The sequence below is a fragment of the Taeniopygia guttata genome, chromosome 2 (assembly GCF_048771995.1).
Source record: "Taeniopygia guttata chromosome 2, bTaeGut7.mat, whole genome shotgun sequence".
Lineage (NCBI taxonomy): Eukaryota > Metazoa > Chordata > Aves > Passeriformes > Estrildidae > Taeniopygia > Taeniopygia guttata.
This window is the reverse complement of record NC_133026.1, coordinates 114,657,501-114,672,032: the sequence shown is the minus strand read 5'-3', so window position 1 is coordinate 114,672,032 and position 14,532 is coordinate 114,657,501. Positions and strand designations below refer to the sequence as shown.

At 38.1% G+C, this 14,532-nt stretch overlaps 1 protein-coding gene across 4 annotated transcripts in view; it reads left to right on the top strand.

Moving 5' to 3' along the window:
* The window catches only part of TOX (thymocyte selection associated high mobility group box), a 218,789-nt gene that overhangs the window by 106,153 nt on the left and 98,104 nt on the right, over positions 1 to 14,532 (top strand). For all 4 annotated transcript variants that reach the window (XM_002198353.7, XM_072924674.1, XM_072924672.1 and 1 more), the window contains one exon: positions 8,427 to 8,492. In XM_002198353.7, the coding sequence (XP_002198389.1) occupies positions 8,427 to 8,492 (66 nt within the window). The remainder of the gene's footprint in view (positions 1 to 8,426; positions 8,493 to 14,532) is intronic.

The window sequence follows — 14,532 nt, the reverse complement described above, 5'->3', positions numbered from 1 at the left end:
CTGCTGTGGGCAGAAAAAGAAGGGTCTTATCTTAGTTGTTCAAACCTTTCCACCTTATCACCCAATTTTCCCAGTGGGTGTCTACATCTATAATTTAGTATGAATTGAGTAAAATAATAACAAAAGCACTTGCTACTTTGATCTTGGTATGTTTATTTAATGAGTGTTCAATATGCAAAAAATAGCTGAGCATAGGAGACCAGACCACAGTGTGCTGGGTTTATTTTATTTTACCTTATTTTATTTCATTTTAGTTTTTTATTATTATTTTATTTTATTTTATTTACAATGCCAAGGTTAAAAGGAGCAGGAGCCCAGCTGAGAGAGTTCAGAGTTCATCTCTGCATGTTCACTGTCTTCCATTTAAATGTACACAAAGGACTAATACAGTACCCGCTCTCCCCTGGGCTGTCTTTGATACACTCTGCTGTGCCTGGACTCTGCCACTCCTCCTATCAGTCTGATCCTACTTCTTTTAGCCCGCTGTGCTCAGCACTGTAACCTCATTCAGCTGGTGCTCTGCATGCAGGCTAACAACTTCAAGGCTCTGTCAGGCATTGACACATGCAGGCTCCAAGCGGGAAGCTAAACACTCCCCTTCACCTTTCCTGCAGTTTCACATTAACCTCTATTAAGTGCAGGAAAAACACAAATGCTGTAGTGCCATTATTCAGGTTTTAACTACCAGTGTATATTTAGGTATTTAGCCAGCTCTCCACCTATGAGAACATACTCAGCAAACAATCTGTCTCCTACCTTTTTCCCAGTGAGAGAGGTAAAGAGTGAGTAATCTTGAGAAATGCAATGGTGGATTGGGCATTTATGATACAGGCATGAAAATCTGAGAGAAAACTTCGACAGCACTGTCTGTACTTTTTTGAGGCAATAGCAGGTGTTATAAATTAAAAACAAGGGAAAAAATGGTCTCATTTGAGGAGAATCAAGCACTGTATTTACAAAACATTTTATCTTTGAAAGCCAGGTGGTAGAAAAGGCGGTGCTAGTCTGCATGCCCTACCACACTTGGATCTAAGCACCAAATGGGTCCAAGTCTGTTGGGTGCTGGGGACAAAAAGAGTTTCATGGCTGTTTCTGGCTTTTTCTAAGATAGGAAATGTCTGACAGCATTTCCTTGCAAAGCAGCACCTTCACTTCCTGCTCTGAGGCTGCTGCCAGTGCTCTCACACACCTTGTGCCTGCCCTTAAGACTGGGGCAGATTCCTTCCCAACTCCAATCTGGCCACTCCACACGTCACTGTACTTGGACCACATAAAGAGAGCATTGCCCATATTCCTGGTTCAGACTCTTCAGCACTATGAAGATGAAAGGACCAGAGACATAAAGGATTTTCCTGATACTTTGTTCCTGAAAACTAATAGCAGAATTCAAATTAATAATAATAATAATAATAATAATAGTCTTGAGACATGCCATCTCCACTCTATTGCTTGACTCATCAAATTTTCAGTATCCAGGAGGGCTCCTAGTGTTCCAGATGGGACAGAACTCCTCCAGGTCCTGCCAGTCTGCACTAATAATCTCCCATTGGCCACAGAGGGACATCCATTTTTGCAAAGAATTTGACTTATTTTTTCCATTCAGACATTTTCACCCAATCTCATGGTTTTTCAGTATGCTCCTCTTCTGATAAACAAGGTTTATGGAAGGAGGGAGGGAAGATGGCAGAACAATTAAAGTTGATAGGACTAGATTGTTTTCTGACAATTTTCCTGTGATAGTCCTTCAGTGAGGTATCAAGCCTCTTTCCTGGGAAGGAAGGGTGCCTGTCTGGAATGCATTACTGTAACCTGTCTTGGGCGAATTTAAACATGTTCAAGTACAGCATACAAAATGGAGTTTAGGAGACAAAATGGAGTTTCAATTTAATACAAATGTACCGCTTTGCCAAACTGTGTCAAGAAAGGGATTTTCCACTGTGTATGATGCTTACAGAGCATCTCTGGTTTTATCTTTAATGGTTGTCATAATAAGATCAACTGTTTCTTTAGCATAGTAATTTGATGATTTATGTTGTATCCCATTATTATTTTAGTGTCATTTCAGCAGCTATGAGTAAAACAAAATATCACTCTTTATCATCAAGCAACATGAGACAATATCCACTCTTGGCATTTGGTTTAAAATAAACAAAATTACCTAGCTTTAAAGATTTTTCAGGATTAGTGGCTTTTAGATAATGTAAGTTACAAATGATATATATAACCTGTAAGCAGTAAAATCACTATATCACTAGAAATAAAAAATCATTTTACACAATGCTATTGCGACTTCTTAAAATGAAATATAACAAATTGTGCTGGGGCACCATCAGAGTAAGATAAACTATAACTTAATGATATAACTAAAGTTTATATTTAAACCTAAATCTATCTTCCAGTTCAAATCTAAGATGGGAGAAATTTGTATTTAGATTATGCGATTAATAACACATGCTTTGAAGATCTGTAAGATCCTTTGAAAAAATCAGAATGTCAAGTCCAGTGGCTTTACCCAGAAGATGAACTAATTAAACATAGCACCTTTCACCAATATCATCATCTCTCCCCTTGCTTCTCCTCCTTTAATCTTTGCATTTTAGGATATCACTTTTGGGATACATCTGTGCACAGAACATTGTCCAAAGCTGCTCCCCCTCCACACCCCTGTCCCAAGCATGTTTTGGCATCAAAAGCCATTTTGGGCTCATATTCCTTGTGCTTCCCTGCCCACACTACAGCTGGATGACATGCAGTACTGGCACATTGTGCTGCTCTTTGGTATGAATGGGAAAAAGCGAAAAAGCTCAAACATTCATGTGCTTGATTTTTTTTCTTTCACATAGCTCATATAACTGTGCCTGAAAAACTTAGGGCACACACACACACACACACACACACACACACACACACACACACACACACACACACACATATATATGCATAGAAAGAGAGCAATTATGCAGTACCCTCAGAAGTCAAAAACTGGATGAAAAAAGGATTAAAAGAAACCTTTATTTCACAACAACAGCAAAGAAATGTTACAAGGCAAGAAGAGAGAGACAGAGGGGAGAAATGTCATTGTCCCTGTAATCCAGATAGCACAGGTGACCCTGGCAATGAAAACATAGTGATTTGTTTTAGAGGAAGGTAGCTGAAGTGGAGGGGAGAACTCAAAGCTAGGCTGAAAGCTTGTTTAACATGTGTGCCGATGTGGTAGCTGTCATCTGAACAAGCTACATTAAGTTAATGCAGATATTCATCTGCATTTATAATAACTGTATGCACACATAGAGTTACCAGTATATAAGTATATTTTATTTCCAGTTATCTTCTTTGATTCTCAAGCTCTTCCAGCTCTTTCTTTCATCTTGCACCCTCCTTTTTGTATTCCAAACTTTTCTGTCTAGTTAGGTGACCAAATAAACATTCTCTACATTGGTGTCACCATGAGAAATTTTTTTTGTCTGTTCAATCTGTTTATAGTATCTTTGACATAGTCCACACAGGGTGTTTTTAATTTAAAGCACATTAAAAATACTATTCTTGCAAGCTTCGCTAAATCATAATATACTGTTATAAATGCTGATAAAGTTTGTCGCAATTTAAATGGGAAGATGAAAACAGGTTCCTGGCCATACACTGTGTGACTCTGGTATGATGCCACATTCATGGAAGGCAGAAGCCAGCCAAGGATCCCTTAAAACACCTTTACCACTCTGGGCATTTGCTAAACTCTGTCATACCTCTTGTATCAGTTACAGTGTTTATGTAATTACATCCCTAACTTCTATGAGTAAATTGTATTTAATAAAAGCAGTTGGGCATTTTGTGCATATTGGTTGCTGAACATTGCAACTTGTCTTACAAAGGGTCATTCTGAGGGGGCTTATAACTGGTCATGCCATAGTGTTGCCTGTATGTTTTATTTATAATAATAATTTAAATGAAGAATATTATGCAATCCTGAATTTATATTAGAACTAGTTCCCAGTTATATTTCTTTTCATATTACAATGCAGTCATATTCTTTGTTTTCTCTCACCCAAACTTCTCATGCAGTTACATTTTAATGTGAAGAGAAATGTTGTCAAGAGCAGTTATTATCACACACCAGAATATTGTATTGGCATTCACATTTAATAGATTAAAATGAAAGATTTTGAAATCTGGTCTTAATTATACTGAAGTATCTTGGAGACACATTGGGAAAGCTTTATATGAAATGCCATGGGTTATATATACATCATACATAGGTCCATAAAAGACAGTTTATTTAACTGCCTGCCTTTGTGTTTCTTCTGTTCTGTTGGGATGAATCATCCACGGGTTAAGTGATGCTTGTGCAGTTTCTTTGCTTGAAATCAAGCACAGTAAGTGGCAGAAAAGCTTAGGCAATACAAGCTGAGATTGCCAAGCTGAAAATGATGACTACAATAAGACAATTTTGGAGGCCTAGAGTATAACCTGGAAGAACACTCTGGTAATTGAAGACATCTTTGAGCCATATCTGCTCATCTTAGGCTCACTCTGATCCAGATAGGTTGCTTGAACTGTTGTATACATCACCTTACTCATGAAGCTGAATTACAGGTGGATATAACATGAATTAAAGGGTCCAGATAGAGACTAGTTGAAAGGTGCCATGCTGCAGACCCTGCATATTACAAAGCAATGTATTAAAGGTGGAATGGTTTAATATTCATTCCTGGGGTTTAGGGGCATATTTTGGAGGCTTCTAAACAGATGGGATAAAAATATTAATAGAACTTTCCAGTTGATCCAAATGTTGGCATTTTTTCCTCAGTTTATTGTTTTGATGTGGGTATGTCAAGTTTGGGCAAGGTGAGCATTGTATCTGTGCTGCATCAGTTTTTCTGAACTTTTTGTTATTGAAGGCTTGTGTACCCTTTTTTGGCTGAGGTGGGATGTACAGGTCATCTCTATGTTACACGGCTTTGGTAGTTGGGAAAGGGGATGATGAATAAACAAATCAGCATTGCAGTAAATATTTTGTTTTATTCTGGTATACAAAGATCATATTTTCACTCTTTTATAAACATTTTAGTAACCATTGAGAACGTGAAGGAGGTATCTCCTGGCAATACCTGCTGTACAAAATGCATGTGTATATGCCTCATCCATTGAGTTTATGGATGTTTTTCAGGCTCATATCCAAAGTCTTAGGAACTGCCAAGTAGCCATGCAGCACACTGCACTGGACTGAGGGCAGATAATAATTTAAACAGCAGTAAACGTAGTGCAAACACTAACATGGCAAGAGTGTTATTGTCAGCTGATGCAGTCCACAGTCTGCATATATAAACACTACAAAAAATATACATCCCATCAAATTTTGCTGACCTATATAACCTATTACACAACATCTTGCACATACTTCTGACAAGCAGATGCTAAATATTGCAGTGACTAAATTCCATGCTTGAATATTGAAGAAATTAAGTAACAAATCAGACAGCTGCTGGATATTTTTAGCTGTTAACAGGTCACTCAGATTTTACAAACATTGTGCATCAATATATTTTTCTGAAAATTTGCCCTAACAAATTAATCCAAAATGTTGCAGGAGGTAATTTCTCATCTTGCAAGCATCAATCCCCTTACATTTCTCATATAAGGTCAAAAGACCACAAAGTTTAAATTTACACATATTTTTTCTGTTTTGGTTTCTCTGAAACATGCTCACATAAGGTACCCACAGACCATGGCAGAAATAAAAAATATTTCAGAGCTAAATAGAGGGCCACAACAAACAGGAGAGGCTGAGATCCAATATCCTACCATGCCAGGGGGACCAGTAATAGCAAGGCACTGATTGGGTAGGCAGATCATCCAAGAACAACACACAGAATTATAAAAATTTCAGTATTCATGGAAAAATACTTTAGGGAAATTATTCAAAGAATGTAGATTTGCTGATTGTAAGCTTGGGAGCAAGGACAGATGACCAAACATTCAAAAGAGGGAATTATATAAAAGACTAGTTTACTTCATAAAGATTCTTAAATCATAGTCTCATGCACTATGGAAGGCAAAAATAAATTGAAATAATTATGAATTGTATCTAGCCAGTTGGCAGAAAAGAAAAGAAATTTCTTCATCTTCACTGCAACTAAACACATGCAACATGGTATTTGAGTTACAGCAAAGCTTGCAATGTACCACAACAAATGTATGAAGATAATGAGAGAAATGCAAAAGAGGAGACTCAAGGAATAATGGTTTCCAGGGCAGATAGGTCTCCCATAACCAGCAAGTGTAACTATCCTGTCCATGGGATTTCTTATAAATATGACATGGGTTGCATCTGTTCCAAAAAAGATATCAAACCTCATTCTAAAATGTCTGAGAAATGATGAGTTTACTGTTGACATAATGCTTAATTACCGCCTAAAGTAGGAACTTGTATCTTATTTCAGGGCTGAATTTCTGTAACTTCCATTTCTCAACACTAGATCTCATTATACCACTGTCAGGAAGGCTGACATCTTGCTATCAGACATCTTTCCAGGGTGTAAGTACCAATCACAGTGATCAAGGCACCTTTCAGCCTTTCGTCTGACAAGCTGAATAAGTTGAGCTCCTGTATGCCTTGCACTGGAGTGCTTGCTTTCCAACTACTGGCTGTGAAATCTCTCTTCAGAATTTCACTTGTCCATCTGAGTAGAAGAAACAATGCATTTTTTTCCAATTGAGATACTCAAATTATTTCTCCAGAACTCTACTTTGAATGCTTATAAATAAGAATATTATTGAATGAGAAAGCTAAAAGAAATGGTACATGTCAACAAGAAACAAAAAAGGAACGAGCATGAATCTCCATATTATGATGTAATCTAACTATCTCTATTCTGTCAAGATTTGGAAATACTCTATTCCCTATGGCAGATCTGTGTCTCTGGCATAATCCTTTCCCTCCCATGAAACTAAGACTTCTGACAGATAGTTTGTGAATATTAAATAGCTCTGGCCAGGAAGGGCAGACCATCAGCTGCTGTGCCAGGAGCTGGCATTTGTTCATGTTACTGCTGCTGTTACAAGCCTTGTAGCCTCTGGCAGAGAAAGAGGATGAGCAGCTGGAAGCAGAAACCTTTTCAGCCACCTCAGCAAAAATTGGTAGAGCTATCTGCCAAAGACACCATTTAACTTTGCTAGTTGAATGTGCTGCACCTTGCAGGTAGAATATCCCCAGAAGCTCAACACTGATCAAGAAATGTCCATGGGATATTTCACAGGCACCTTCTGTGGGAGCAGAGCAATCTCAGTAGTATGGAATTTTTAAAAAAGCTGCTGTGTCATGCAAAACAATGGCTGATGTCCAAAATATGTCACTCTAAACATTCACACAAGGGGTCAAGTGCAACTTATTTCAAATAGACCTTGTAACAGCTGGAAATTTGTGGTTGATGACTGGAGATAGGCATTCCTGCTGTTGTTCATTTCTGTTTAAAAGGCTTGAAAAGATTTTCCCTAGCTCCCGAGCAGACATTGTGACTATCGTTGCCCTGTTGGTACTGCCACTTGAGTAGGTGTGACGAGACTTCTGTGGGGACATTTTCCAGACTAAATAAGAAATCAGTAGTTTTACACTTCTTTGTGCTGGTACAGGATGAGACTTCAGAGCTGACAGTTTTTCTCCATCTAGACTTTCAGATTTTAATCAACTCCTTTCTATGACATTTCCGTTACTTCTTAACTGCAGTTGAGAGGAGGAAAAAAAAAAATAAAAAGGAAAGGAGAAAAGGAAAGAAGGTTTTTATATATTATATATATTTCCAGGAATTGTATTTATCATTTACAGATGGTTATTTTTGCAGATCTGATTATGAGTGTTTACTTTATTCACACATCAAGCAAACTATCCTCTTACACCATACGGATGGGAGGTATACTCTTTCATATATTCAGATGTCTGAAAGCTGTCTGGAAACGTATTTCCTACTTTCTGACATGGGAACATTTCAGTTGGAGGGGATTTGTTTTTAAATTTCAACTCTTCTTCTGCTCAGAAGCTAAAGTTGGAATCCATTAAGATGCATTTTAGTGCAGATTCTATTCTCATCTTTCTTTTCTCAGTAAGTGTGCAATTCACTTAGTACTTCATTGCAACTAACAGCAATATGTATACATGGTGCACAAAATGAGGCATTTTGTTTTAAAACAGATTGCAGATGAAAGGAAACCATTCATTTCTTCCTTGCTAGCTGTAATTACTAGAGCGCTAATTACTCCAAATCACTGACATCCAGGGTCAATAAGGATGACAACAGGAACATCAAAGACAAGATGCACACATGCGATTACAAGTCTCTAAAACCAGGCTGTAATATTATTTTATAGCAACTGTTTTTTTCAGTCACTGCTAAAAAATCAAGTTTGCTGAATGTTTACTATTATTTCCTTTGCAGTTTGACGGTGAGAACATGTATATGAGTATGACAGAACCAAGCCAGGACTATGTGCCAGCCAGCCAGGTGGGTTAATTAATCTTCTCTGCCTTGTTTCAAATTGTAATTAAAAAAATTCAAAGAGCTGCATTGCAAATGAGTGGCACTATCAGTAACTGCTGCAATCAGGAATAATCATAATTTATAAACAAAGCATTTAAGCCTTGTTTCCAGTTAATGAGATAGAGCTGATAAAACATCAGAGTTGGTGTTTGTTGAAAGATACTACCTTGTTTCCTCTCCAGAATGCAAGCAGCTGTTTTGCCAGCATGATCTTTCCTAAACAGTTGTTTTACCTTCAGGAAATAAAGTCTTTACAGGTGCAGGTTATTTGTTTATCTGACTGCAGACAAGTTAATCATTATAAGCTATACATGTCACAAATATCTTTAATTATCACTCATAGAACAGTTGAAGAATTGCATTTTTAGCACTAATCCTGTGTCTGAGGAATGTTGCTATTATTACACAATTAGCAGTGGGGTTAAGGCAATGACTTAGCCTTCTGTAGCCCACAGGCCAGAAGGCTTAATGTGATGTATATTCTTTAAAGGTATTTTTGAGCCCTTTTCCTTTTGGGGAACCATACACACTAAATTTTGATACTGGATGTACATTAAAAAATCTTCCACCTTTCCACTTGACCTCAAAGTCCTATAGATTTCTAAGAACTATAATTTTAATTACTCCTTAAAAAGCAAAAACAGTTTTGAAAGTTTTGGGTTGTCTACCTGTTGCTATGTCAATATGTAGGGGGAATTTTTCACTTAATTCGCATGTGTCAGTTTAACTTTGCACCAGTAAGTGGTGGGAATAGTGCTGCTGATCAGTTAGATTGTGTTCAGAAATTGCCATGAATAACCAGACTTGTGGTCTATGTCATGCGATATTTCAGGCCAGTGGTGTCTGGCCTGACAGAACCAGGAGGAGGCTTATGTGTAAAACTCTCATTAGATGGGAAATAAGTTTGAATGAGTAGTAATTATGTTCAGATAAACTGGATGTAACTTAGGAATCAACAGCTTTGGAAAGTATGCATTGAAAACTAAATGTCTTCACGAGGTAGTGTTCATCAGGTACACAGGTTCCTTGGGGGCAGAGAGGCAGGAGGTTGTGCGAGATGAGTACATGATTCAGTCAAAAAGACCATCTTTAAAGTGTTCCACCATGTTGCTTCCCAGATTTCTGTTGAAGTCACTCTGAAATACCTTTAGAGACCAATAGTACTTTGCATTTAGGAGTTGTTAATGATTGAACTTATTCAGCTAAGAACCCTCCAAGATCCAGAGGTAGTTTAGAATAGAACTGTTTGATTAAAAAATGAAAAATTGTATTATTAATTTTTCTCTAACCATTAATCCAAAAACTGCACTGACAAGTTTTAGTATTACTATTAGATTAAAGCAGCCTAGTATCATCTCATTCTTGCCTTAAGGGTTTTGAAGTGCAAGGGCTAATTGAATTTGTTTGAAACAGTAGAAATACAAACTCTGTGAATGATTGCTGTTATCAGGCAGCTGCTACCTTTCTCAGAATCATTATGTCTGTCTTAAATAGTTTTGAATAAAGAATTGCAAATCCACATTATACATCAGGATTATTTTTCTTCTGTTGATATTTTTGTACTGTGTATGCATGTAGTTTAAATAATTTAAATGGCATATTGAAAAATTAAAAGTATAAGTTTTAATCTTTTATGTGGTTTCTACATGTGCTAACAAGGTCGAGATTCTCAGAGATATTTATGCATCTAACACTCACTCATTGAAGTGAAAGTAAGGTTCTTAAAGTACCTTTAAAGAGCCAGGCCTAGGTATTTTAAATGCAAATTACTTTTGTCTTCAAGGAAAGAAAATCTATCAAATGTGACATTTCCAAATTCAAAGATGTCAGAAAACACTGAAATCTTACTAAGGGCTGGAATCAAGGAAAAGCTTACAGACTTAAAATCTGACCATGGCAAAGCTGAACTCTGGAATGTCTGGCCCCCAGGTAGAATTCAAAACCCAAAGGCAACCTCTCTGTCTTTTGCTGGGGGACCCATGTGGCAAGAAGCAGCTCAGTTGCCAGGCAGAATGTTTTGAGTTGTTACCAAGTGTGCACCAGTCAACGAGCCTTCTGTGCTTGGTTGAGAGTAGCTGTCAGCCTTGTGCTGTCACAACCTCCTTTCTCTTGATGGGGATTTGTTCTGATGCTTACACTGTTGCAATGGTTTTAACTGAATACACAGAATCAGAGAATGGACTGGGTAGGAATGGGCTTTAAAGATCATCTAGTTCCTTGCCTCACATCATGGGCAGGGAACCTTCCACTAGCCCTGGTTACTCAGACCCCACCCAGCCTGGCCTTGAAAACTTCCAGTTATGGAAAGTCCACAACCTCTGGGGGCAGCCTGTGCCAGTGCCTCACCACCTTTATAGCAAAGAATTTCCTCCTAATGTCTAATCTAAACCTATTCTCCTGCAGCTTAATGCCATTCCTCCTTGACCTATCACTGCAGGCTGTGGTAAAAAGTCCCTTTCCAGATTTCTTCTTGGCTTCCTTTAGGTACTGGAAAGCTGCTCTAAGATCTCCTTGGAGCCTTCTCTTTTCCAAGCTGAACAACCCCAGCATTTTTAGCCTGCCTTCTTGCCTTCACAGAAGAGGGTTCCAGCTCTGTGTGGGCTAGAGCATATGTGAAAGCCTGTACTGTAATAATAACAGTATTAAAAAAAAAAAAAAAAAAAAAAAAAAAAAGAGAGACAAAACAACTTCACTGAGAACACGAATATGGGGTGTGATGGAAATGTCTCTCATGTTTCATCAAGAACCTGCAGCTGTGAGAGGAGCCTTCTCAAACCTGTTCCTGACACAGACAGCCGCACGTCATTCCTCAAAGGAACTAACCAACTCTTCATCGGCAGTACCTGTGAGGTCTTCACTGCCTGTAATGGGGTGGTGTTCCTTTCTTGGGCATAAGCATTTGGTAGTCAGCCAAAACGGGTGAACTGGCTACCATTTCAAGATCCAGTCTGGTGGTTAAAACTGGAAAAAATACAGTATTTTCTGCTCTGAAAACAAAGCACGAAAGACTGGGTAACTTACAGAGTTAGAGAGAGGAATGGTAAAGGATGCAATTATATTTTCTGACCGTGGTTTGGACCGTTTGTTCATTTTCCTGTCATTGTTACTGGATGTAAAACACATAATGCCATAAAAAGAGAGGAGTAAGTGTTCTCTCTCAGATGTCAGCATAGTTGCTCTAATCATAATTTTGTCCTGTGTCTATTTTGCACCTGTGCTCATGAGTCTTGCCATTGCATGACCTCAGTGAGAAGAATTCAGGCTCCTTCCCACCCTTAATAACTTGTCTGTTGCCTCACAAGATCAGAGATGGAGTTGAATCCTGTCAGAATGAGAAGTAATTACTCTCCTTTTCTTGATACATTCACATCTGCTACTAAAATATGAATCTCACATGTAAGAAGATACATAGTCCTATCTGAAACTTTTATTGGAGCTCTGGTCATGCTGACTGAGTCAGACATGAGCATCATTCTCTAATTTCAGAGTCTGACATAGCTTATTTGGGAAGTGGGTTGTCAGACTGAGTCATGGTATGTAACACCAAGGACCAAGGGGTTTTCACTTGGCTGTCTTTAGGATTAAGTGATCATAGAGGTAGGATTGCTGGGGTCCTGATATATGCTGACAAGCACCTCAGTTCTTCTGTTTACTCCAAAGTGTTCATATCCAGAAAAACATCACCTTATATTATTTTACAGGTTTTAATCAATTTATCCCCTTTGGGCTAACATAAATAAAAGTTCAGCCATTGGACAGGAAAAATATAGTTTTGTTCCTTTCGCTGTACAACATCAAACATCTGCATAGTTTGGTACTCCAAGATAAGTTGCCTCACAGCATCCCTCAACAATAATTATCATTTCTGTTCAATTTTCAAATCAGTACATGCTTTGGGACTTACAGACCAAGTTGCTAAGTAGCAACATATGGCTCACTACTGTTCCTGTGATGTTGCTGCAAGCAAATAGCATAATTCTATACTTGAAATGATTTTTACCGAAAGCCAGTGCTGGAACTGAGCCAGAAGAGTAAGTATACTGTAAAAATTAATGATATTCTTTTAAAGCATCCCAAAAGGCTGTTTGGCAATGTTTTCTCTGTGTACATTTTATATATATGTGTAAGTACTGCATTTTTGGTTACAATATATGTAGTACAGGACTCTACACTGAAGGCATCTCCTAAATTAGTTATGCCAGCCATATTAACAAACATACACAGTAAAACTGTGACATTTTCACTACTAATTGCACTTGGATCTGAACGTATTTATAATTTTAAAATAAAACTATGCCAACTGATCTGCATTTGAGATTCCCACCAATTATTGTTTTTTCCCCATACTTATAATTGAAACCTTGGACATGAATTACTCTTTATGTTATTCCTCCTCCTGTAATTTGTGGGCCACGCATAGCACAGTCAGTATAAAATTATATTGCTTATTTTACATTTCTTCTTAGTGACAATATGGAATGTAATTCAGGATTCTCTTGTACAAAGCTTTAACACATTTGTAGCCTTCCTGAGGCTGATAAATGTTAAGGTTAATGAGTGCAGCTGCCAAATTCCATGCAAGGTCCAAAGGGAAGTGTTGAGAACAGGCCTGGAGCTGATGATTTGGGGCTTGTACCTCTACTGTCTCACTGGAAAGAAAAGATCTGAGGCAGAGGAAGAAATACTGATTGCTGAGAAGTGGTATTTTCCTGGTTCCCAGAGCTATGCCAGGGACATCTATCTAAAGTATATATCTGCATGCTCTTTGATGGAGGGGACACCATGGGTATCAAAACTGGTTTTTCCTGTACAGCTACAGGGTGAAATAGGATGGTATGTCATCCAAAAGAGAGATTTTTTTACATTTTTATACCATAATTTCTTGGATTATTAATGACATAGCTATTGCTCACGTGAAGTAGGGATGGATAAATGCTACTTAATAGCTTCCCTCTCTTGCTCTGTATTGGTCCTTCCCTGTAGGTAGGCTAGAATTCCAGGGTACTGCCAGAAGACACAGCTCTTCAATATTGTTGCCTGCAACAGTCTCTGTCAGCAGAGTGGGGTAGAAGTTGGCTGCCTTGGAAAGCATTGAGAAAAAGCAGCGTTCACAGATGGAGAATCATTACATGATCCAGTGTAGTCGCATGGGTAGATGCTACCCTGACCTGAAGTCTAGCACAATCCTGCCCAAAAGTCGGAAAGCTTTTGCTTTGGGAAACTCAGTATTTGAGAGGCTGCTCCACAGTGAAAAGGCAATGCCTCCTGGGCAGTCTGTTGGCTGGCTACAGTCCAGGGCGGTTTTGAACCATGTTCCACCTCCCGCTTCCTGATCCACTATATCTTTTAATTTCAAAAATAGGTTATCAACAGAAGGGAGTCTACTTCTTGGTCCTCCATTTCTTTAAAGTAGTCTATAAATACTACATTAAAAAAAAAAAAAAAAAGAAGAATAAAGGGACATAGGTTAAAATGGCCTCAGGGAAATAAAAATATTAGGCAGGCCTTTCAGATCCTGAATGAGCAGTTAGAGGTCTATGTAATTTTACCCTGCTTTTCACTTTTGAGTAGAACATAGCTTTTTAATATTATCTTAACATCAGAGTCTGGAAAGAACAGAGTCCCTGATAAAAATACAACAGTTGCATTAACAAGGCTATGTATATATATTTATAGAGATACATCTTTAGAACTATAGAATGGTTTGAATTGGAAGGCATCTTCGAAGATCATCTAGTCCAATTCCCTGCCATGAGCAGTTGCATCTTTCTCTAAATCAGATTGCTCCAAGCCTCATCCAACATGACCTTGAAAACTTCCAAGTTTTTGCACAATCTCTTACAGTGTCTCAACACCCTCACAGTAAAGAATTTTTTTCTGTGTCCAGTCTAAACCTGTCCTCTCTGTTTAAAACTGTTGATGGTTGTCCTTACACTACAGACCCTGGTAAAAGGTCTTTCTCCATCTTTCTTACAAGCCCCATTATATATTGAAGGTGCTATAA